Source organism: Pavona decussata, unplaced genomic scaffold (assembly GCF_977016875.1).
Source record: "Pavona decussata unplaced genomic scaffold, jaPavDecu1.1 SCAFFOLD_232, whole genome shotgun sequence".
NCBI lineage: Eukaryota > Metazoa > Cnidaria > Anthozoa > Scleractinia > Agariciidae > Pavona > Pavona decussata.
In genome coordinates, this window is record NW_028145637.1 from 1,354,729 (window position 1) to 1,379,212 (window position 24,484).

The 24,484-nt window shown below is 36.4% G+C and overlaps 1 protein-coding gene across 2 annotated transcripts in view; it reads right to left on the reverse strand.

The window, feature by feature from the left end:
- Positions 1 to 443: 443 nt before the first annotated feature.
- The window catches only part of LOC146458668 (uncharacterized), a 61,587-nt gene continuing 37,546 nt past the window's right edge, over positions 444 to 24,484 (reverse strand). Inside the window, exons 10-18 of one of the 2 annotated variants that reach the window (XM_085090508.1) lie at positions 15,342 to 15,452; positions 15,046 to 15,162; positions 14,277 to 14,367; positions 12,887 to 13,261; positions 12,118 to 12,240; positions 11,458 to 11,580; positions 10,827 to 10,952; positions 6,451 to 6,585; positions 444 to 2,232 (exon numbers count right to left, since the gene is read on the reverse strand). In XM_085090508.1, the coding sequence (XP_084946634.1) occupies positions 1,832 to 2,232; positions 6,451 to 6,585; positions 10,827 to 10,952; positions 11,458 to 11,580; positions 12,118 to 12,240; positions 12,887 to 13,261; positions 14,277 to 14,367; positions 15,046 to 15,162; positions 15,342 to 15,452 (1,602 nt within the window). In that variant the 3' untranslated portion in view covers positions 444 to 1,831. The remainder of the gene's footprint in view (positions 2,233 to 6,450; positions 6,586 to 10,826; positions 10,953 to 11,457; positions 11,581 to 12,117; positions 12,241 to 12,886; positions 13,262 to 14,276; positions 14,368 to 15,045; positions 15,163 to 15,341; positions 15,453 to 24,484) is intronic. The other variant, XM_085090509.1, reaches the window with a different exon arrangement.

Sequence of the window (24,484 nt, forward strand, 5' to 3'; positions counted from 1 at the left end):
AGTTCACCTCCCCCCTCCCCACTCACACCCAATGCAAAGAAATTAGAAATAATTTAAGCGGCTGGAGAAGGTCGACTTTACTTCACAGTGGCTCCAATAACTTTTGACGAACGTTTCGTCTTTCCTTTCCTCTCTTTTTGTTGTTGTTCTCTGTAATCTTAGTAAACAGGGGCGGACCCAGAAAATCCAGAAACAAAGGGCCAAAGAAATTCTAACGAGAACGCAAAAAATTATGTTGGGGCATGCGCATATAGCGTTTGCTTGAGGAATTATGCTACTTGGAGACTAGTACTGTTAAATCCGAAAGTTGTAACCATTGCACTAAAATGATTTATTTCGTAATACAGCAGTAAAATAAAAGGTCTACACGTTATTATATATAACGCATAACGTAATACAGGAGTAAAATATAATGTATACAATGATTTGTGAATATGTAATATATGACGTTATACAGGAGTAAAATATAATGTATACACGTTATTATATAATGCTTAACGTAATACAGGAGTAAAATATAATGTACACATTTGTGAATATATAATGTATAACGTTATACAGGAGTAAAATATAATGTATACATTTGTGAATATCAAGAGAGGATGTGAATATGTAATATTCGTGGGAGTTTGGCCATTAAACAAGGTTCATGGGACAAACATCCTGCATACTGCTAGGATTTGAATGTCAATGTGTAACGTAATACAGCAGTAAAATATAATGTATACACGTTATTATATAATGCATAACGTACAACAGTAAAATATAATGTGTACACGTCATAATATATAATGCATAACGTTATACAGCAGTAAATTCTAATGTATACACGGTATAATATATGATGTATAACGTGCGTGGTAAGAAGATCTTTTTCAGTTTTTGCTTCTGCTTACATGTAAAGGTTACGATTAGTAGTGTTGAGCAAATCCAGCGACCTCGGTACACTTCTTTGTTTCTTAGTTTTATCCCTTTGATTTTGTGAAGAGAAACAGTAATAAAGTTTACACGCTACGTTGCCGTTATCAGACCGGAGGAACTGGTTTTCCTTTTTTTTTTTCAAAATGGCGATCATCGCGTTTTATGTTCGTTAGAGGACTCGGTTCAAACGCCGTTCTTCACAAGAATCGAACGCAATTCAGCCAATTAAATTCGACTGACATTCTTCTGATTTTCGCAACCGATGCATCCGTAAATAACAGCTGAAGACCAACTGTTGAACACTGAAAACCATCTTCTCCATTTATTTTTTGTTGCAGTTGGCCGGGTCGCCTTTTTAAGAAGTTCGGCATTTTACTCAACACGCGAATTTTATTGATTTGGGCCTAACTAAAAACGTTGTCAGGTTCGGCGCACTTGAAGTTTGGCTTTTGATCCGCGGAGTTGAACCTAAATACAAAACCGTTATATAACCTAGAAAAGTGTAGCACTTTTTGAACTTCGGGTTAGGCAAAAAGTGAAAATTTGCGTTTTGGAAACTGCGAAGATTCAAAGTAGGAAGGGCGATCGGTTGAGGTGACTCGTGCGTCTGTCTGCAACAAACTTGTAATACTTGGTATTTTAGTTAAAATAACTGAGAGTGTGAAATTTTATAAATTTTACTTGATTCAAAGCGTGACGTTGTTGTTCCTAAAAAACATTTTCGCATCAATTTGGTGAGACAGGTGAATATCATGGAACGTGACCATATTTTAGCAAGCAAGTATTTCTAAAATTGAAGTATTACTGTTAATTCTCTCACACTAACTTATTCTATTTGGTTTTGATCACTGTTTGGTCAAGGTCAGCGAAAATGGAGAAGGCAATGCAAGTCAACTTTATTCGTAGTTAATTATCGAAGATTCACTCGACAATAAACATCACTATATTGGCCAGAGGTCCATATCCACTTTGCCTTGCTTGCTATACCACTGATAAATCCCCAAGGTGAGTCACCGTGATTTCCAACCACAACTGCAAAAGGCCACTGCTGGTCATCGAAATCCGGGGAATTCCAACCGGGAGACAAAGTGCTGCTGCATCTCCAGCTTTCATTGGTTACCAGTCCGTTGCTGAAGGAACCGAGTACACCAAACGGAACTGCCCAGTCCTGCCCTGCCACTGAAATAACTCGGGTGTCTCCTGGTACGCTATAGGTAACCGCGATTCCCCAATTACCGTTATCTTTACCGAGGCTTCTACCATCAGCAAACATTTCCATAGTGTTGTCACAAGTGAATGTTGCGGTGAAATCTAGCAGAATAGTGAAACAAACGAAATATGACATTGCATGCGAACCTAATTTTGTTGGATTCATCGTTATTGTTTGATGCTGTTGCTGTTGTTGTTGTTGTTGTTGTTGTTGTTGTCTGTTGGTTTGTTGTTATTGTTGTTATTTTGTCGTTGCTGTTTTGTTTTGTTTTTTGGCGATATTTATATTTATATTTATATTTATATTTATATTTATATTTATATTTATATTTATATTTATATTTATATTTACATTTACATTTACATTTATATTTATATTTATATTTATATTTACATTTACATTTATATTTATATTTATATTTATATTTATATTTATATTTATATTTATATTTATATTTATATTTATATTTATATTTACATTTACATTTATATTTATATTTATATTTATATTTATATTTACATTTACATTTACATTTATATTTATATTTATATTTATATTTATATTTATATTTATATTTACATTTACATTTATATTTATATTTATATTTATATTTATATTTATATTTATATTTATATTTATATTTACATTTACATTTATATTTATATTTATATTTATATTTATATTTATATTTATATTTATATTTATATTTATATTTATATTTACATTTACATTTATATTTATATTTATATTTATATTTACATTTACATTTATATTTATATTTATATTTATATTTATATTTACATTTACATTTATATTTATATTTATATTTATATTTATATTTATATTTATATTTATATTTATATTTATATTTACATTTACATTTATATTTATATTTATATTTATATTTATATTTACATTTACATTTATATTTATATTTATATTTATATTTATATTTATATTTATATTTACATTTACATTTATATTTATATTTATATTTATATTTATATTTACATTTACATTTATATTTATATTTATATTTATATTTATATTTATATTTATATTTATATTTATATTTATATTTATATTTACATTTATATTTATATTTATATTTACATTTACATTTATATTTATATTTATATTTATATTTATATTTATATTTATATTTATATTTATATTTATATTTATATTTATATTTATATTTACATTTATATTTATATTTATATTTACATTTACATTTATATTTATATTTATATTTATATTTATATTTATATTTATATTTATATTTATATTTATATTTACATTTACATTTACATTTATATTTATATTTACATTTACATTTATATTTATATTTATATTTATATTTATATTTATATTTATATTTATATTTATATTTATATTTATACATGGCGAGCCGCACGCCTTAGCAACCGATTTTGCCATCCAAATTTTTCCTCGATCGCTACAGGAGGCCTATTGTTTACGGGAGTGCTGTTGACAGTTTAAAACCACATTTTCGTGCAATACGAGCCCCAGTGCGTTGTAAAAAGTTTACAGCAATCAACATTCACTCACTGCGTGCAGTCGAATATTTCCGGTTCAGTCAAAAACCTCCGGACAATTCAAAAAACCGGAGAATATTAAAGTTATCGTCGATGTGCAGCGAGTATTAAACACGGCAAAGCAAAGGCCACACACCCGATTGCTCGTCCTTATCAGGCGACTCACCTGAGATAAGAACGGCCGAGTTCAAAATCTCTCTGTGAAGAAATTTCTAATATTATTATCAGAGTTAGCTCACGAAGCAAAGGCGACGCACCCGATTGCTTATTGTTCTCAGGCGACACACCCGAGAGAACAACTGTGACCTAACTATGTCTTTTACCTCTACATAATAAAACCGTGAATATTTAGCCGGTAATTTTGGACACTTTTGTCGCACTTCAGTGTGGTGAACATTGATTGCCAGTATCTATCTTGGTCTTACCGTCTGAAATACTAACACATTACCGTAACAATAAAATCATCATAGGTCATCATAAATATACAGTTTGTGTTGACTCTGATTCTAAGAGTTCCTACACACGTGGAAAATGGAAGCTGGTGATCGACGCCGTTACACTTTTTCCCAAATCACGAAATCGCGAGTCCTGATCAACGTAAACATAAAAATCGCACTTACCTTTGCAGACGAATGAAGGATGACGATTGACTTTATTTATCATTCAGTTATTGGAAAATGATGCAGAAAATTAGCTTGCCGAAAAATAAACTATAAATTTGCATCGTAGAGACGATGGGCGAACAAATCATTGATGTTATGGTTCGTCGATTTAGGACCATTTAGCGCGCCAATTAAATTGGCGGGAAATAGAAAACCTTTGGTAAAAATTGTCATTTTTCCGTTTCCGACAGTCGATGTGTAGCCAGGCTTCTGGACAGATCGGAGGAGTTTTCGTTTCCAGTTAACTGTGCGTTTCCACAAAAGCCAAGCTTTCTAGTCACAGACTTCATTGCTTTGCGGCAAGCTCGATCTAGACATTACACGCGACTGAAAAAGATTCTTTAAGCCGCCGTTACACGTTGAAACTTTTAGCTGAAACTTGTGTGCAACGGCAAACGAGACCAGTTTCACGAAGTTTACTGTACTGTTGATAGATTGCTCCTTTCGAACTCCGGAATTCGATCATAGCAACCGTCACTCAACCTAATTAATTTTAACACCTCTACGCGGCTCCTCATGTATATTTATATATTTATATTTATATTTATATTTATATTTATATTTATATTTATATTTATATTTATATTTATATAATCTAATCAATTTAATTGTATATAAGCTTTTTTCTGCCTTATACCAAAAGAATTTGGTCTTCAAGATGTGAAGTGATTTCTAATTTGTTTCTCGTTGATCTAGCCGATCTTTCCCCCAGAGACGTCTGTTGGTTAGCTTCTGTTTAATCATTAGGGACTTTAAGATTTGAGTAAGCCGAAGAACAAGATTGAGTACTAGCTAGTACTTATTTTCAAATCTACTTCGCGTGCTGTATATAATCACTTGTTACAGCCTTGCTGTTTCTAAGGAGCGAGAGTTCTGGGGACGGGACTGGTTTCAAAGTCGTACTCGTACATATACTCAATTTCGTACTCGTATCATCCTCAAATCGTTCAGGTAACTATTAGTAACTCGGTTAGTGCAATTTCTATTGTTTATACTAGGACTGCTTGCACACTCGTTTATATCCGCAATCATTATAACTCGCCGAAACAAACTGTAAATTTCTTACTCGTCATATAAAATAACATACAATTGCTTTCACCTATTTCACATCTTGCCCCTGTAAATCCTGGTGAATAACCGCAGTTGAAGCCATTGACTCGATAGGTGCATGTCCGATTGTTGAGACAAGGATTGTTCTCGAACTCGTTGACATCTGACATCTAACTCTGTTTATCTTTATTTTTGTTGTGTGTATCTATGTGTGTTTGTTCTTGTGTCCCTGACCTGACCTTAACATTTAAATGTCTTTTCTTACAGCTGGCTGCCTGGCATTTTTAACTTTCAGGTTATTTCGGGCAGTGTATGTATGTATGTATGTATGCATGCATGCATGCATGCATGTATGTATGTATGTATGTATGTATGTATGTATGTATGTATGTATGTATGTATGTATGTATGTATGTATGTATGTATGTATGTATGTATGTATGTATGTATGTATGTATGTATGAATGTATGTATGTATGTATATTCTATTGTAATAATTATGGGGTGAAATAAAGTATTGTTGTTGTTGTTGTTTGTTGTCTGCAACAGAAGTTTCTAAATAAACTCCACCTTATGGACTTGTATTTATTATCCCAACTTTTTGCATGTAAAAAACTTCTACATAGACGTAAGAAACAATCCCAGATCATTCCACAGTCACCAACAATATTCACAATGCAAGAGCTTGCATCGTCCCTTTCTGATATTACGCAATTTTTTGTACACTATTAATTTAAGGTCCTTGGTTTTTCAATTCTCGAAAATTACACTGACACTCTTAGTTCAAATAAAGAACAATTTTAAATAATTTATTAGGAGAAATTACTAGCAAAAAGAATTGGTTTACGTATAAAACCAATTAAAATTCTACGATTCTGTCTGACAATTCATATCATAACAGGATCCTTTGATTGATAAGTCCTAATAATTCATTAAACTTGTTGTTTTTTTGATATAGTGTGGGTGTGAGTGTGCGTGTTTGTTTGCTGACTTTTCCTTTTGTCATATGTCTTTAAAAAATTAAAGATATCAGTCAATTATAACAAACCTGGCACAGGCTGTGTGCAATTTTCCCCGCTTCCTACATAGGGATGGTTACATGAGCAACTGTAAGATCCCAGAGTGTTCGTACACGAAGAAAAAATGTGGCAGCCGTGGATGTCGCTGGTACACTCATTGATATCTGTGGATAAGAATGATTTAATGTATCAAGACGCTCATTACTGACGTTTATTATTCTACTATTATATCATTTCACCAAATAAGGTCAAGAGAACGCGCAAAACATGAGACCGTAATACACTGTAGTGTCCCGGTTTGACCGGTTTACAACAGGGCGAATACGAACTGAAAAGGCAGAAAAAAGGAGCAACAATGGCCGAACTGGACGAGAATAGTTTTTGAAACGATGCAAGCTCCGAAAACAAGTTTTTAGCATGCCACTCACTTGTCAATTATCTTTTCATTTTTTCCAATCAAATTAAAGACATTTGACTTGCTTTCTGTGTTGTTTACGTCATTCGTACGCGCCATATACCGATGGACAGTTAATGCCGGGTGTTTTTCAAAACTGTTACCAAAACAGAGAAGCCAAAATAACAAAATCTTTTTTTAGTGGAATAATAAATCTCTTATTCGATGGTTTTACATATAATACTCGCGGACATTTTGCTCATTGCTCGTATTTTTCCTCGCCCCTTCGGGGCTCGGAAAAATACTACGCAACTCGCAAAATATCCGCGCGTATTATATATAACAGGCCATCGAATAAGATATATATAATCAAGTGCCTCTTGCTTTAACCGTTAACGTTGCTATAGCTTCTTCACCGTGGGTTATCACCTTGACGTGGTGGTGAAGCTTGTGAGGCTCAGTGACCTTAGAGCTATGCCGGCTGGTACCTTGGTCCCTGGCAGGTTCAACCTTGCCGGATTGGTCAAGAGGTAGAGCCCAGACAGAGAATAACCCACCGTTCCTACCGGTAGTAGGTTGAGCTTGGGGCCAATCACCCCTTCTTGTAAAAAGTAACAGATTACGGAAACCTTAAATTCTCGAATCAATGAGTGTTATCTCGGGAGTAGTACAACGACTTGCCAAACTCCAGAAGATGAATACATCAAATGGGGCGACGGTGGTATGACGGGTACACGCCCAATCCGAAAGGAAGCCTGTACTCTGATCAAGTCATTTGCTAACCCCAAAAAGATGCTCCGCATAGGAAATTGGAATGTTAGGACAATGTACAGCGTGGGAAAAACAGCCCAAGTAGTTAGGGAGATGCAAAGGTACAACCTGGATATCCTGGGCATTAGGGAATGCCGATGGTCTGGCTCTGGACGGCTCAAGACACGGACTGGCGAAACTATTCTGTACTCGGGAAGAGATGATAACATACACCAAAGTGGCGTTGCACTTGTGATGACCAAACAAACGGCTGGTTGCTTAGAGAGCTAGATGCCAGTTAGTGATAGAATTATGACTGCACGATTCACATCAAGATTCATTAAAACGACAGTGGTTCAAGTATATGCACCAACGAATGAGGCGGATGAAGAGACAAAGGATAGCTTTTATGACATGTTACAGAGGGTTACTGAGGCATTCCGAGGCATGACATGATTATGATGATGGGCGACTGGAACGCTAAGATCGGGGCTAAGCAGGAAGGGGAAAATGGTGTGGTGGGACGGCATGGGTTTGGAGATGAGCGGTCAGAAAATGGTGTTCGTTTTGTCTCCTTTTGCGCAGCTAACAACTTAGCTATTGTGTCAACAATGTTCCCACACAAGAACATCCACAAATACACTTGGACTGCTCCTAATGGGAGGGCTAGAAATCAAATTGATCATGTGGCAGTGAACGGCAAATTCAAGAGATCAGTGAGGGATACGAGATCTTATAGAGGCGCAGACTGTGGAAGTGATCACAACCTAGTTATCACAACTGCACGACTTCGTTTGCGTGGGATAGTTAGAAATACAAGGAATTCCAGGAGATATGACACAGCCAAACTGATAATACCGGAAGTAAGGCAGCAGTTTCAAATTAAGTTGAGGAACAGATTTAGCTGTTTAGCTGATGAAAGCGCAGAAGGCAATGAGCAAGACATAGAGACTCGATGGACTAATATAAAGGAAAGTTATAAGAAAACAGCTGAGGAGGTTCTAGGATACAGGAAAAAACAGAGTAAGCCCTGGATAAGCGCTGCAAGTTGGAAGAAAATTGACGAAAGAAGATCTTGTAAAGCTAAAGTGGATTCAACCAGGTCAGAGAGACTAAAAGCAACATACAGAGAGGAATTCCAAGCTAAAGACAAAGAAGTAAAAAAGCAACTAAGGAGAGATAGGAGAAATTGGATTGACCAGATTGCTAGTGACGCAGAGATAGTAGCCAAAACGGGCAATATGAAGGCGGTGTTTGATGCTACAAGACAGCTTTGCAACAAACCAAATAGAAGAACAGACTCCATAAGGAGTAAAGAAGGCATTCTACTAACAAAAGAGGAAGAGGTAAAGAAAAGGTGGAAGGATCATTTTGCTGAGGTTCTGAATAGACCTCCCCCCACGCGATCAGAAGTGGAGAGTGAAACTTATGAAACACTCGAAATTGAAACGGGTCCCGCTACACATGCAGAAATCAGGACAGCTATACAACAACTGAAGAATGGAAAGGCTGGTGGTGTTGATGGCGTGACAACAGAACTGATGAAGGCAGATATTGAAACTACAGTAGCTGTGTTGTACGAATTGCTTTTGAAGATCTGGGAAAGTGAAAGAGTACCTAATGACTGGAGATGCGGGCTGATCATTCGCCTCCCCAAGAAGGGAAATCTCATGGAATGTGGAAACTGGAGAGGAATAACACTGCTACCTGTGGCCGCAAAAGTATTAGGCAAAGTGATTATCACAAGAATTAGGGACGCTGTTGACACCAGACTTAGACAAGAACAGGCAGGGTTTAGGAGAGGAAGGGGGACAGTTGAACAGATATTCATCCTGAGAAACATCATTGAACAAGTAATTGAATGGAATGCCAACTTGTATGTTTGTTTTGTGGATTTTAAGAAAGCTTTTGATAGCATTGACAGAGGTATTTTATGGGGAATAATGGGAGAGTACGGTATTCCATCAAAATTGATCACGATGGTAAAGGCAATGTATGAACAGAGCAAATGTGCTGTTGTAGATGGTTCTGGAAGTTACGACTGGTTTGATGTAAGGACAGGGGTGAAACAGGGCTGTTACATGTCTGGTTTTCTCTTTCTTCTTGTGATTGATTGGGTCATGAGAAGGACTCTTGAAGGAAGGCAAACTGGAATAAGATGGCAATTCACGGGCAAGTTAGAGGATTTAGACTTTGCTGATGATGTGGCTCTTGTTGCAAGCAGGATAGTGGACATGCAAACGAAGCTAGAAAATCTTAACACAAACGGGAAGAAGACTGGGCTGAAGATTAACCTGGGAAAAACAGTGGTAATGAAATGGAATGTCAGTCCTGGATTAAAGATCCATCTGGAAGGAAGTGACATCGAAGAGGTTGAGAAGTTTCTTTATCTTGGTGCCACAGTAACATCAACTGGTGGTGCAGGTGAAGATATAAGCGCCAGGCTAGGGAAAGCTCAAGCAGCCTTCTGCAACTTAAAGAACATCTGGAGGAACAGCCAACTCAGCATTAACACCAAGTTGAAGATTTTTAGATCCAATGTATTGGCTGTCCTACTCTATGGTTGCGAAACTTGGCGAATAATCAAAAGCGACGAGAACAAGCTTAATGTCTTCCTCCACAAGAGCATATGACGCATTCTGAAAATTTACTGGCCCATGAAAGTATCCAATGAAGAGATAAGATCAAAGACGAATATGGAGGAGATCTCCCATCAGATAAAGCGAAGACACTGGAAAATGATCGGGCATATACTAAGGATGAAGGCAAATGAGAACCGAAGAATAGCTCTAACCTGGACACCAGAAGGAAAACGTAGGAGAGGTAGACCCAGAGAGACATGGAGAAGAACAGTTGAGAAGGAAAGAGGAGAACTTGGGTTCAATGGATGGACGGAAGCAAGTAACTGTGCCAGAAACCGTGACACTTGGAGAGAAAGAACGCAAGGCCCCATTTCCCTTAAAGGGAAAAGGACCAAATGATGATGATGATGTTGCTATAGCTTAGTCATCTTACTTTTGACGAAACACGTGAATAACAGTTTATGTAGCAAAGCAACAAATAAAGTAATTAATAAATAATTTAATTTTATGTTTCTGAAATTTGCTCCCATACCAGTTTATAACCGGCAGCAACACTAGGTAAGTGTTTACAGGCCTGCTTACAGGCCCTTTTATCTTTATGTTTTCGTTTAGCAAGAGATTAAGAAAGGTTGGGTTATATAATACCCTGTAGTACTTTGTTAGTATAGTAGTGGCTTACCAGAACATGTTTTTCCGTCGCCCGAATATCCAGACTTACATGCACACGTGTAGTATCCGTCGGTGTTATTGCACACGGCGTTGACATCACTACAGTTGTGAGAGTTGGTAGAACACTCATCTATATCTACGAAAAATGTATTGAGAGAAAGAAACAATGACCGTCATTAATTCGTGTTGAATTTTTTGTAAGCTGCACTCGTTAAATGGTTCTAAAATCTCTCTGTTTGTTTCGGCACTCTCGCATGTTTTGTAATTCGTGTCACGGTTAATGCTGTCATTGTCGTTGTCCCTGTTTCCGCTGCTGTTATTATTTGGGCAATAAAACTCTTATTTGTTGTATGAGAAGTTCGCGTAATTTTTGGAGGACCCTGTTAACTTCAAAATTACTTTTATGCAGTATATTTTTTTCTTCTCTATGGACAATTTATACGAAGCACCTGATAAATAAATAAATCAATCAATCAAATAGGCGTGCAAACCTGATATACAATCCATCTTGTCTTACTTTCAGTCGGTTGCTTTAATTTAAGTACATATTCCTCACACTATTTTTACACCCATGGACGCAGGTTCAGTTATAAAATGTGATTACGTACCAAATAAGTAAAGTGCAAATTAAAAAAGCTTACCAGTACATATCTTTCCGTCCCCCGAATATCCAGAATTACATGCGCATGTGTACGATCCGTCAGTATTACTGCACAAAGCATTACCACCGCAGCTTTGAGAGTTGGTGACACATTCATCTATATCTATGAAAGTGTAATGAGAGAAAACGTTGCATATGAAAACTGTCGTAAACTGCATCAGACAACTGAGTTCTTTTATTTCTGTATGGGAAAGTCTCTAAAGGTCTCGTTTTTGTTTTGCTTTTGTTTTTTGTTTTGTTTTCTCGCCTCTTTTTGTTCTTGCTGTCAATTAAAACACTCACTCAATTGGATTATTAACATATAAAAAAACTCAGAATTTCTAGTGGTCCCTGTTACTTGCAGACAATATGATCTGGAATAACGCTAATCTACGTGTACGACTCAATATTACAATTATGAGCTATATAATATGACTGATATAACTTCCACGCTTTCACTGAACATCTTTTTATTTATATGATCATCCTCTTGATCGCCATCATAACTCGGTTATCATTATTTTCAGCCTTGTCCTCGATTTTTTACTGACGCATTTCTCATCTTCTCGGTGAAAACATTATCACCATTCCACTTCCATGTGGATGCGAACGAACATTTAATTTTACAATTTTTTCTGTGTTGTCATTATCAGTTTATTACCATTACAAATCTTGCCATTTCCTGTATAACCGGATTTACAATTACAGGTGTACGAGCCCTCTATGTTTTGACAAGCAGCATTGTGGTCACAATCAAAGGAGTTTGTAGCACATTCGTCTAGGTCTGGACAGATATAACAAAAGACAACGACATTAACCTCCATGCAGACAGGAGGAGGGGGGGGGGTAGAATTTGCCAGAGCCTACTTTCAGGGTTTATAACTTTCTTTTTATGTTGTGCAAACGAAACAAAACTTCATGACCTTTTTTGTTTTAGCAATTCACAGGGAAATATTTGGAATGATAGGCCAGAATTCACTGAATAAGGGGGTTGGTTTTTAAAGAGATTGTGGTCGGTCGGAAGTGTAAACGAATGTTTGGTTTTGTCAACAGGGTTGATAAATTAATTTGATAATGATGTCTACCGTTAGCCCTTTTTAGAGCGAATAAAGGCATTGTGGGTTGTGTGCTGTTTATATAAAGTGAGCGGTGGGGCTACGCTATATAGTCAACAACATTTAAAGTTTAAGTGACAGCTGATATGATCTACTACGTCAATTATTTGCAGATAAATGACTGATTTCTCCTTCTTAACGTTAACGCCTTTAACGCGAAGCATTAACACTCTGAGAAATGCTTATTTGAGGCAACTATTCGACCCCCGATGGAAGTTTTATTTTTTAACTATCTAAAGTTTTAAAGAGCGCTATCAAATATATCTCCACGATGCTACTTGAAAGAAATGCGTTATAACGTCGTTCTCGCTGTACCTGTAAAACAAGTAAAGTTGTTGCAATTATCGCATGATACATCATTCCAAGTATAACCATGTTTGGCACCCAAAGTAAGCACACAGTCTTCATTCCTCCAGTTGTTTGGTTGTCTCGGCCCCCAGAACCTAAGGCTGCTCACTTCTTTGTTGGTCCAAACAAACGATCCTTCAACACTTCTGTCATTCAAACCAATCCAACTTCGTTCGCCGTTATTGCGATGCTGGACGTAGACATTTTCCTCTTGATTGTGAACGGTCACTAGATCTGAGTGCATTGTTGAACAGTTTGATTCCGCGGACAGCCATGAGGAGCATGCACGGCTTGTGAAGTAGCAGTAACCACCAAAGTAACTCCAGCCTGGTCGGCATATGTCTGTATTAACAGAGGACATAAAAATATTCAGTGGTAGTTTCTCCTTAGGAAATTTTTCTTTTACCAGGCAACCCATTCTGTTATGATTCAGCCGTGTTAGTTATTAATTACCTTGGCTAGTCATTAATAATTTGGAATAAGGTGATTTTAACTTTTAGACAAACAACCAAACTCGTCCTCCACGATTAATGCATAGCTTATGACGTACTCTGCAAGGAAAGGGTTGTATTATCGGGTTATAGCACTGCTGGGATGTTGGTCTGAGGAGAGCGAATGCAGGGACTATAACGTCATCCGAAGTGTTGGCAAAAATGGCCGTCATCTTGAGTAATGCTCAAAACTCAACTTTATATAAAAACCCTCCGCAAATTAGAAATCCTGCACATTCAACGTGCAGAATGTCATCTACTTAAATACTTGGTTGTATCGTTTTTGGTTTCCGGCATACAATAAAAATACAGATGGCATTGAAATAAATGTGATGGTATATTTCCAGCCTGGTGAATGAATGAGAATGATGAATTATTCTAGGTTCGACTCCTGATAGGAGCACTCGGATTTCTTTTTTCCGAGAATGCCTGTGTCACTTTCTAGAATAATTCATCATTCACCGATGGTATTGTTGGTTAAAAGTTGTTGTCTCCGTATTTATGACATTATATATCTTGACGATGGGATCAGGTACCAAATTTCACAGCAACACAAAGCCTTGAAAACACCAGAGATGCCCTAACAAAACTCCTTAATTCCACACCCACCCTCTTCCCCCCTTTCCTTCCACCCTGTAACTTTCATGGTAAAGTCTTGAAACTAGATTAAAAATATACATATTTACATTAGTTAGCCCAATTTGGCTGTATATCCAATCTTTAGGTTTTACTTCTTCATTAGTCTGTAAATTTGTACACTGCTCATTTCCACTGATTTATTTAGTGAGCAATTATTCGTCCTCTCTCGTGAAATGATTGATTACTTGTATGTAAAACAACAACAAAAAGGTTTTTTGTTCTCTTACCTGACAGGACAGTGTATGATATGGAGAGCGGGTCATACTTGGACTCATACAATTCCTTCAAACAGACTCGAGCTCCTGTGTTGTTGATGTACTGTAAAATAAGACAAACTCATATGAAATGTTCTACACTTTTCTTGTTTGTTTCCTTGACTTCGCCTTTTTTATCCCACCCCTTTTACCTGCGTAATGTGTGTGACTTTAACTTTGGGATTTATGATCGTTCGTAATTGAACGAGTAACAGAAAATTAAATAGGATATAATTGGTGGGAATTGGTGCCACGGATGCAGTTTAAACAAACGAACAAACACGTAACGTCATTTATACGGAGGTGTGCGCGAGCTCATTAAATGGTATAATATTTAGATAGGTTCACTCGCAGATTGCCATACCGTTTTCCAGCACAGAGTTACTTTTGTATTTCAAAAAGTGTTTCATTGAGTTTATGACCTCGATGAATCTTTATCTATCATGCCACGTGAGCATTTTTTTTTTCGCAGCAAAAACTTGATAGTCAAAACTTATAGCAATGATCCTTCTACTTGATTGGCCATTGTTGTCCGGAAACGACAACATAGACCGCTGCGAAAGCTTGAAAGGTTTGATTATCATCAAAGCCTCATGTTACATTGTAAAATGTGTTCATAAATCATTAAAGCACATAGGAAATTCTCTTCTTTTTAAACTGCTTTTTTTTCTGATAGCTAGTAATATCTCTAATAGATCAATGAGGTGCACGCACCTAGTAAAGATTGAAGCCGCCGACCTACCTCCACCCAAGCTGTTATGGAATTATGCATAGGATCTTGATTTCCACCACTTGAGGAATGGTTTGATGAGACGAAAACGCTCGGAGCATTTTGATATACTTTAGTGAAGCGTATGTCCTATGAAAAAGTCGTAGTGATTAGAACAGGATAACATTCACTCTCAAACTAATCAATATAATTCAGTTTGAAGATGGCGATCCTGCGGATGGCAAGGATATTTAAGTCCAACAAAAAAAACATACTGTTCTTTATCCAGCAAAACATTGCAGTTTAAACTAAAAACGAAGTGCACTGACCTTGCAGAAGGCATTGTTGAAATCAGCTGGAGGAGGCTGAGAGTTTGCAAAATAAACTGAACTGTGTTCCGAGAAGAGAGGCTTGTGAAGAGAAGAAAACGCCAACCAGCTCTAGAGAAAGTAAGTGAACCTAAATCTAATGCGGAGTAGGTAAAGCAATAATGTCACTGGGCGCATGACTTAACCATATACAATAGCAGTTAGAGTTAAGGCTGACTTAATATCAGACTTAAGAGAAGTAGAGCATGGCTGATTTGGTTTTCTCAATGGTGTATGTAGAAATGGGAGAATTCCAAGATAGCGAGCAAAATCGAAAATTTGCGGCCACAGTCGAAAACCTAACCTACCCTCATTTTCAGTCTGTAGATAGCTATTAATGAGTTTATAAACCTGCTGGGGTTCATTTTTCGGAATACGGCCAATTTTTGGATTTTTTTGAGATTTTCAATTTCGCCCGTTTGACGGCTGACATACTGAGCCGCCTCACAAGGGAATATCGACCGCCCGAAAAAATTGCTTTGCGTAACCAAAAAAGCGATTCTATCGGCAATCTAACGTTCAATTTCTATAAAAAGGACATCTAACGTCCTATTTACGACAAATTTCCGGTTCTGAAGCGTAAAGTAAACACTTATCAAGCGGATTCTAAATGGTCAGTTGACAAGAGCTCACGAATGCGAACATTTATAGGCAAAACTAAAATCGAGCTCTTGATAAGTGGGAATCCTCCAAATTGCCCCAAATTCTGGTTTTGAAGCCTTGAGATATAATATTGTCACGTACATTAAAAGTTTGGTTGGGTTTTTTAGCAAGCGCTTCAGAATCGGTCGACCGATTTGAAAATATTTTGCGTGATCGCGCGCGAAGTGACCTAAAATTGACCTAAGTGTTTGTTTACACGAACAAGTTGCATCGATCACATTGAAATGAGCGCCCCGAAATAACTCATTTTCCCATTCCACGTTTCATTTAAGGAAAGAATTTGACTCACCATCTAATATCAGGTTCCTCTTCGCTGGAGTGAAAGTTTGCTGTGACCTTGACTACCGACGTTGACACGCCGTTTGAATAGATTGCCTTCCCGGGAGAACTAGAAACATTCGATGACACAAATGAAACTACTTATTTATTTATTATTTATGTATTTATGTATTTATGTATTTATGTATTTATGTATTTATGTATTTATGTATTTATGTATTTATATATTTATGTATTTATGTATTTATTTATTTATTTATTTATTTATTTATTTATTTATTTATTTATTTATTTGCCCAAAATCAACAACTATTACAATATTTCATTCATCACTGTAGTAACAGCATTGAGCAGGAAGTCTCAGAAGCCTTTCTAGGCTTATCGAGGAGATCCCCGCTTACTAACTGTTACTAATAACTCTGGCGATATATGAAATTATCATAATCTACGTTAAATTATAAATTCCTATAATAGGGCAAGGAACGAGCTACAACTAAAATATACTAATACCATCAAACAGATCAAGAGAAAAAATACTAATTTGCGAAGAGTAGAACATACAAGAATTGTTTATATCTATATCTGATTTGTAAGGATAAAGTTTTTCAGTTTTCGCTTAAAAGTTGATTGACACCTGTTTTTTTAAGATCACTTGGCAGGTTATTAAATATATCTACTCCCTTATAACTTATACTAATTTTTCTAATATTTGTTTTGATTAAAGGCTTGTGTAATTTTTTCGTTGATCGTGTATTATAATTATGCACATCTTCATTAGTCCTGAAAATGTTCTTCAAAGAAGTAGGTAATTGATTATTTATGAATTGACTTGTTAATATGACAATGGTGTGATAATTAATTTGAAATACATTTAGTATCTGCAACTCATCAAATAATGGTTTCGAGCTATGATTGTATTGTTTGAAAGTCATTATCCGTACAATTTTCTTTTGTAGTTTATATATCCTGTTTACATGGGATTGGTACGCATTAGCCCAAACAATATTTCCATAATAAATGTCGCGATAGATTAAAGCTTAATAAATTGATTTCAGCAAAGATTAAGTTACATAATGCCTTGCCTTACATCATGTAATATTCCTGTAAATCTTGATATTTTGTTTGCTACATAATTGATGTGTTCAGTCCATTTCAACTGTTCATCAATTATTGTTCAAAGAAATTTTGTATGTTGTAATTGAGTAATACAATGGTCTTCTATCTTAATTCTTAATTCATGATCTATTTTCTTCCTTGATGATTTAAACAGCATAAAGTTAGTTTTTGTGAGATTGAGTGATAATTTGTTTAATTGTAGCCAAATGGTTACTTTTTCTAATTCTTCTTTTATTTTGGCTATTAGGGTATCCAGATTTTTATGAGACATTAACAAATTAGTATCATCTGCAAAAAGAATGAAAGATAATAGGTTCGAACTATTACAGATATCGTTAATGTAAATTATAATAAAATTTCGATATAACGCGCGCGCTGATTGGTTGAAACAGCGTGCTTTATCAGAGTACAGATGCACGGAGCAACTGTGTCACGCCATCAACCCGTTTGTGAAATTCCTGGACTTTCTTTTATAACCTAGAAAAAGTAAACGAGCTGGACATAGACCATCCTGTGCGCATACAAGGTAAAAAAAACAGTACAAATAACACGGTGATTGAAAGTGAAGTTTCCGAAGAAGTTAGAAATATAAACAAACAGAGATTTGCAAACACGTCAACCGACGAAATGGTCGAAATTACATCGAAGGCAGAGACGATAAACACCAGAGATAGCATAAAATGGACAGCTCAAGTTTTAGAACGAAAGATGTAAAAATGTCACAAGCTTAAACAAGTGTTAAAAGGTCCCGTAAACGCTCGTTAGCTATATTCTCGTACAAAAAGATCAAACAAAAATTGAGAGAACTGAAAATTTAATTAGCTAACGAATACACAAATAGATAAGCTTACAAGATCCTTACATTTTTGGTGCAAGTTCTATCACGCCGCATAATGGCCACCTCCGCTCACCGCAGTGAAGCAAGCCTCAGAAATTACAACGCTCGCCCTTCGAGTGAACAACTTACAGCTTGTTCAGATATCCTCTCTGGAGCATTGAGTGGGAAGCCACAGCAGTCACAGCAGCCCTTTTCCTAACGGTGTCAACAGTTCGGGCACTCCTCTTGCTCCCGTGAATTCGACTGTTGTTCATTCACAAATCACAGCGCAGCAGTTGGTTTATTACCGGCCGCAAGCTTTAAAGCAGTTTTTTTTCGAATTGCCATGTTGATGACGTCCAATTTTTCACGAGCCACAAATCCACCTGATTTCAATGAACATTTTACTTTTCCATCCTGATTTTTAAAAGGGAAAACTGAAGAAGCGCTGACGCTACTGGGCGGCGTTACATTCGAACTGAGCAAAGTTTGTAAACTTTGATGCCTTGTTTTGACATGTCTGACAGCTTTCGTGTTGTTCAACCAATCAAATCATTTGAAACATTCTAACAAAGATTGTGATTGGCTTATTTTAGCGTGCTTAATCAGAGTACAGACGCATGCTGACGCCAGATCTGTTCGTTCGGAAAATGAAGTTGGTTTTGAAAATGAGGGTGAATGCGGGGGGAAGTAAAAGAATTCTTTATCATAAAACAAATAAAGAAGCCTCGGCTGTGCTCTGTTCTGTTGTAAAGCACTTAGGAAGCGGCTAGAGAACTCAAGAAGTAAGGAGAAACACTCGACTACGTCTCGTGTCTCCCCCTACACTTCTTTCGTGCTCTAGCCGCTTCCTACGTGCTTTACAACAGAACAGAGCACAGTCGAGGCTTCTTTATTTGTTAATTAAAAACAGTAGTGGACCCAGGACAGATCCTTGAGGAACTCCACATGTTATTTCTTTTTTGTCCGATAGTTCGTTGTTATAATTAACGCACTGATATCTCTTAGTTATATAACTCTTAAACCAGTCCAATGCAATCCCTCTAATACCATAATATTCTAACTTTTGAAGTAGCAAGTCATGATTTATAGTATCAAAAGCTTTAGACAGATCTAGAAAAACCCCAGCTACAAATTCTTTATTATCTATTGCAGTTGTTATTCTATCTTTGAGGTCGATAAGCGCAAAATTTGTTGAGAGATTTTTCCTGAATCCATATTGGTGACTACCGAGTGCACATATGTTATTGAAGTAATTCAATAATCGTTTGTACATCACTTTCTCTAATATTTTAGAAAAACAAGGTAACAAAGATATAAGTCTGTAGTTTGTGAATTCACATTTGTCTTCTGTTTTGTATACTGGAATAATAATCGAAGTTTTTAAGTCTACAGGTATCTCACCAGTAGTAAAAGTGAGATTTATAATGTATGATAACGGTACACTTAATTCTGATGCTAACAGTTTAGCTACCCGGGCCATGATATTATCATGTCCGCAGCTTTTTGATGGGTCAAGATTTTCTAATTCTCTCTTAATTTCCTGTTCACTAACAGGTGATAATAGCATCGAATCCATAAAACTTCGCTTCAAGTAATCTTTGAATGATAAATTAGTATTGGTTGCTATCTTCTTAGCAAGGTTCGGTCCAACGTTAACAAAATAATCATTGAACCTGTTAACGATTTCCTTCCTGTTAGTAACTGGTTCGTTATCTTTCTTAAATTCTGTAACATGCACTGTCTCTTTCTTCTTCCTGTAGAGCACATCGTTTACTAGTTTCCACGTCTGTTTTCTGTTGCCTTTAGTAGTATCAAATTGTCGTTCATAATATATATCTTTTTCAGAATAATTTTTAGCTTATTCAATCTGTTACGATAATATTTGTACTTTGCCTTCATTTCTTCGTTTGCGTTGCTTAAACGTTTTTTGTATGGCATGTTTTTAATTCTAGAAGATTTGATGAATCCTTTTGTGATCCAAGGTTTGTAACTGGTTTTAGACTCTTCATTAGAATAATTCTTTTCAGGAATACATGTATTATACAAGCATAGAAATTTGTCCTGAAAATATAAATAAGCATCGTCAACATCATTGATTGTCTTAAGGTATTCCCAGCTTATATTTTGAATTTCATTACGCAGCTTATCTATGTTTGCCTTAGTTAATTCTCTCCTCTAGAAGGAATTCTTTTTTGGTTTTTGTATATTTAAATTAGGTAAGTGATCTGAGAGATCATTAATCAAAATACCACTTGTCATTATTAAGCCACGTTTCACTAATACCAATCACTGAAAATTTATGTGCTAATTCCATGAGGTACTGTTGCAAGTCATTTACTTTGCCCATCAAACTTCGTACATTTTGATGATATAAAGAAAAGTAGGAATTATCCGATAGACTATCCGAAATTTCGCTTTTAAACTTATCAGTCCTCAAGATAATAGTCGCATTTCGCAATATTGTCAATCATACCTTGATACTGATGAAATTCTAAGTCTGACATACCTGAGTTTTGATTAAAAGGATCGAACGCTAAATTCTTTAAACTATCATTATCTTTCTCAAACATTTGTTGTCTAGTATCGAGTGTAAATAGATCAGTGAACTCAATATCTTCTATTTGTGTAAACGGTATTGATTGTTGTGAATTTATAGAATTAAAAGAACCAGCACGGGTTACGTCTTGATCAATTAAAACATTCGAACAATTAACGTGGAGGTTTCCACCACATTTTTCACAAGAATTTTGTTCTCCACTTATTTTTCTATTACAATTAAAACAAATGAATTGTATTATAGTTCATAATTTTCAGTAGCATCTACTTTACGCTCTTTATTCAATATTACGTAATCAGTCAATCCAACCTTTCAGTTCCATCACTCGCGCATCATCCTTCAATTTATATTTAATTTTTCCATTGTAAACCATGCAGTTTCAACTAAACGCTTCTCCTTTAGCCTCTTCAAACGTTGAGCAAGGTCATGGGCCATATCTTCCAGTATCAAACTGCTCCACAAAAAAACCGCTCTGCGGGCTGTTGTCGACCTGGCTGGCAAAACAAAAACTTTGAGAGTGAGCTGGCTGGAATATGATTATAACCGTGTATGGCTGACAGAGAAATGAAAAACATTGTTCCTGGCTGACTAGAAAAGCTCAAGTTTTCTTTTTCTGGCTAAAATTCTGTCCACTTTCGATTCCTGGCTTGAATTTGTTGTCTGGCAATTGATTTCCGGCTTCCGATCTAATGTGCAACAAGCTCTCGTCACGCAATGATCTTTTGTAAAGGAAAAGGGGTTATGATGTAATGATCATGTGTGAAGGCCTATTCATCCAATGGCTGACTGGCACCCCCAAGATCGTTAACGTTCAACTCATATCGAAAAGGGCGCGCTGCACTGTTCCTTGGCTCGCATGCCCGGGGGGGGGGGGGGGGGTACTCCCAAAAAATTGGATAGGGGTGTGCGGCCCGCTTCCCAAAACCCTTACCATATTTATGACCAAAATCTGCGATTTTCCCTACCCTATTTATGACCTGGTAGTGTCTGGTCAACTTCAGTTCAAAACCCCTGGAGTCCAGCACGTGACCGGAGCGGATGACAAGCTGTTGCGGCACGTACACAGTTGCCGTCATGTGAAAGAAGTAGCTTCTTCAAAAAAAACTGAATTCAAGACTAGAGTGCAAAAATTGATACCCTATTTATTACAAAATGGCGGCAAAATGGCGAAAATCGATACCCGATTTTGACCAAAAAAAGCTGAAAAACCATACCCTTTGGCGCCGCACATACCTATATAGCCCATATAAGAGAGTACCCCCCAGTGAGAGTGTCGTCGTTAAAATGAAACAGATGAACAGCGATGAACGTTCATAAGAGTTTACCTTCGTTCTTTTGCAGTTCCATTCTGTGCTCACCAAAGGGAGTTTAGTTTTTGGTCGTTTTGGTTAACAGCTAGCTCACAGAAGAGAAAAAGGTGAGCCTCTCTATGGGTATTTTCGAAGAAATCGAAGACGCGAAGATCACCGCTGAAAAAACGAAGATCTCAAGATTGAAGCGAAGATCTGAAAATTTACCAAAATTTGCGTGATCAAATTGAACACTCCGATATAAATTAAAACTTTCAAAACTCGTAAACGCTACAGAAAGTAACTGTTATTTCTGAATTTTGGCATTTTTAACCACATTTCTGTGTGTTTTAAAAAATTGGGTTGACAGACCTGCGCGACTCCCACTGTGTCCACTGTGTGTCCGTTGTGTTATAAAAACCTTTTCAGTTTTGGTTTTATAAGCATGCATATGTCTTTAAGCGATTTTCCTTTTGTGTAAGAGAATCTTCCCTTTAGATCAAAATGTGATGTGACCGCTCTTAATGGTGTTTGTCTTGATCGTGAAGGGGAATTCTCAAATATACTGAATGGATCGGGTTTCTTACTGATCACTAAGAGCCGTAAGGATTAGGCGTTGATATGCCATTGTGTATGCTAGCTCTGTGACATTTGTTAAGCTTATCGGCTTCTATTGACTTCAAGATTTTAGGTGGCGCTAAATAAATGTTGTCTGTAAAGATACAGGATCCGTGGATTTCTTATAACCTCGCTTCTGCTAGAGTATCTCGCTGCGTAAGGATTACACGGATATGAGTGTCTAACTGATCGTCATCTTTACAAAGCTTATCATTGTTGTCTCTCGCTCTCGAGAGCTATAGCTTCGTTGTAGCGCTGTCTTTTAGCTTTCTGAGTTGCTTCTTATTTGAAAAACAGCCATCCTCGTTCCCAGAGCCTACGATCTTCTGGACAGCGGTTAAATAGAAAACGTTGGGCTCTGGGGACGAGAATGGAAAACAGCTATTGTGTTCTTAGAGCTGACATGTACCTCCATTATTTTGTGATTTAGCTCGCATCCGCAGCAGATGCTAAGATAGACAACGTTCTTGTGAGTCTCTAGGATGTTGGTGTATTTCTTCTGGCGAGTGTCTAATGTTGTTTCTCATACAATACTGCAGTTTTGATTTCTTGGAATCTCATCAGAAGCTAGCATGTTAAAATGGGGTTAAAACGTCGCCGAAGAATCCAACAATCCTTTATTGTTTCAAGAACTGTTTATATTGCTTTTCGTGAACTTAAACAGTGAGTTATGCAATTTGCTATTGAAGTGAAATATTTATCAATTGTGAATAACACTGAATAAACGTTTAAACCATTTCACTCTGAAAAAAAACGAAGATCTTCCTAAAAAAAACGAAGATTTGCGAAAAAATCGCGAAGAAAACGAAGATCGTGGGTACCCATAGAGAGGCTCAAAGGTAGGCAACATTTTGCTTGCTGATAACTTCTTTTAAACTGAACGCCGCTTGTTTTATGGTTGCTTCAGCTGCAATGATTACCCCTTTTTAATCAAAGCTGTTGTGAATGAGTTGAGCGTGACTGTATAGATAGGCTTGCCGCTACAAAAAACCGCTGAGGGATACTGTAATAAGAATTAGCTGAAAATTCGTACGCTTATAGGACTTGTAGTTTTATATTAATTTGACTGAATCATGTTTCATGTTTCAACAAGCTGGGCATCTTTTTTTCTTAAATTTCCCCTTTTTGCTCCCAGAACGAAAATACAACATGGTGTTTGGCGGAAAGAAGTTTATTGAAAATAGTAAAAATATACAAATAATAACGAGCTGAAAAACACAATGAAACTACGAATCACACTAACTGCTACAACTATCATAATTACATACAATCTAAAAAGAGGGAGGGTGGGTGGGGAAAAAGGTAGACGGCAATCGACACGAACGAATCAGCACGAAAACATGAAGCACCCTAGAATACAATCAATTTGTATGCGAAATACGACACTGACCGAACCTATGACAAAAGCCAGATCAAATATCATATCCAGGGGCAATTAATTATTTTAAATGAAATTTAAAATACTCAAAAACACTGGCCCAAACGCAAAGCAACAGCGACGTGCAAATTCTGCGTTTCAAATAATGGGACTGATGATGGTCATTTGTGGTAAGAAAGTCACTCTTGCAGAGGCCAGATACGAGTTACAGCGGTCCTATGAATTCCTCTTTATAACAGGGGCATGGTCAAGCTGTGTACTGGATAATTGGTTCTTTGGTCAAGAACCAAATAAGAGTTCGGATATTTCATTTTTTAAAATGGCAGTTAAATAATGGTAATTTGAATACGTGATTTACTTTCTCCGTGTTGGTTTGGTCGTTTG